The sequence below is a fragment of the Trichinella spiralis genome (assembly GCF_000181795.1).
Source record: "Trichinella spiralis strain ISS 195 chromosome Unknown Scfld316, whole genome shotgun sequence".
NCBI classification, from domain to species: Eukaryota; Metazoa; Nematoda; class Enoplea; order Trichinellida; family Trichinellidae; genus Trichinella; species Trichinella spiralis.
Genome location: NW_003527255.1, coordinates 1 through 1,208, shown reverse-complemented (window position 1 = coordinate 1,208; position 1,208 = coordinate 1). Strand labels below are relative to the sequence as shown.

The 1,208-nt window shown below is 30.3% G+C and overlaps 1 protein-coding gene across 1 annotated transcript; it reads left to right on the top strand.

The window, feature by feature from the left end:
* Nucleotides 1-70: 70 nt before the first annotated feature.
* On the top strand, nt 71-1,011 carry Tsp_15382 (putative C-hordein; the record flags this gene model as incomplete). Its single annotated transcript, XM_003370926.1, has 5 exons — nt 71-212; nt 465-530; nt 586-663; nt 793-935; nt 979-1,011. Coding segments are annotated over 5 exons (462 nt in total), but the record flags the coding sequence as incomplete, so codon positions are not given.
* Between the last annotated feature and the right edge of the window lie 197 nt (nt 1,012-1,208).

Genomic DNA, 1,208 nt, shown 5'->3' with positions numbered 1-1,208 from the left:
CCTTGATTTTGATTAAAATAATTTCAGTTTTGATTTTTTAGTGCATGATTACAACTGATTCTCATTTTAGGATCCGAATCAACAGTTTAATCAACACTTTAATCAACAGTTTAACTTATTCAATTTTTTTGATTATCCTTCCTTATTTGTAATGCCAGCAACAGAGAATCAGCAGTATTACATTCCTGTGTACTCAGCTGCCAATGGAGTTGGTAAGTAGAAATGGTGGTAGTAGTTGCTTAAATTTTAATCATTTTAAATATTAAAAATTTATACTGAACGAATTTCTTTTCTTTACAGCTGCACTAATGTATTCACTAATGGTTTTCAAATTGAATGTCTAGGATAATTAACAAAATAATCAGAATTTTTGTAGAATGCATCATGCAAAATATTGCTAATTTTTGTATGCTTTTAATAATTTGTAAATTTCAAATTTCATTCAAAACATTAATTGCATTTAGCGTTTGTACCTCCACCCTTTGTAGCCAATATGAATGTACCCTATGCTGCTTATCCTATTCAAGAGCGTAAGAAGTTTTTTGCATATATTAATACATTTTTATTTCATATAAATTATTTTAGCAATGCAACTTCATCACTATCCACCACCAATCACTCGACCTCCATTAGTTCCCCAGGAACGTCGTCAAAATCAAGAACGTAAATAATTGAAATCTTAAAAAATATTTTTTAATTTATTTGTAACTTACTGAATTGTAAAATTATGCAATGAGGATACTAGTTAAATATATGAAAATGAACTATCTGTGATAATTTTTTATACTTTAGCTCAACAGCCCGTAATTTCATCTGCAGCTGTCCCAAGGCCCAAAAGCGGTAGAAGGAAATCCATTCTTGAAGGAAAACCTTGGACCCCCGTTGTTTTTAGTAAATGGCCTTTTTGGGTACCCTTTAAAAAGACCCCCTTCCGGGTTTATTTTTGGTTGAATTTTAATTTAAAAAATATTTCTCGAGAGCCAGAGATTAAAACTTCCCAAAAATTTTTGAAAAGGGTACCTTTTTAAAAAAAACCAAAAATCTTTTACACCCCAGAGAACACAAAAAAAAAATTTGCCGTAGTTTTTTCTTTATACACCCTTTCAAAAATTCTGTGCGGGGAAAAAAACAACTTTTTTTTTCCCCCCCGCGCTAAAAAAAAATATTTTTTTCTCACACAAAAAAAAAATTCTCTCCCATAAAATAGG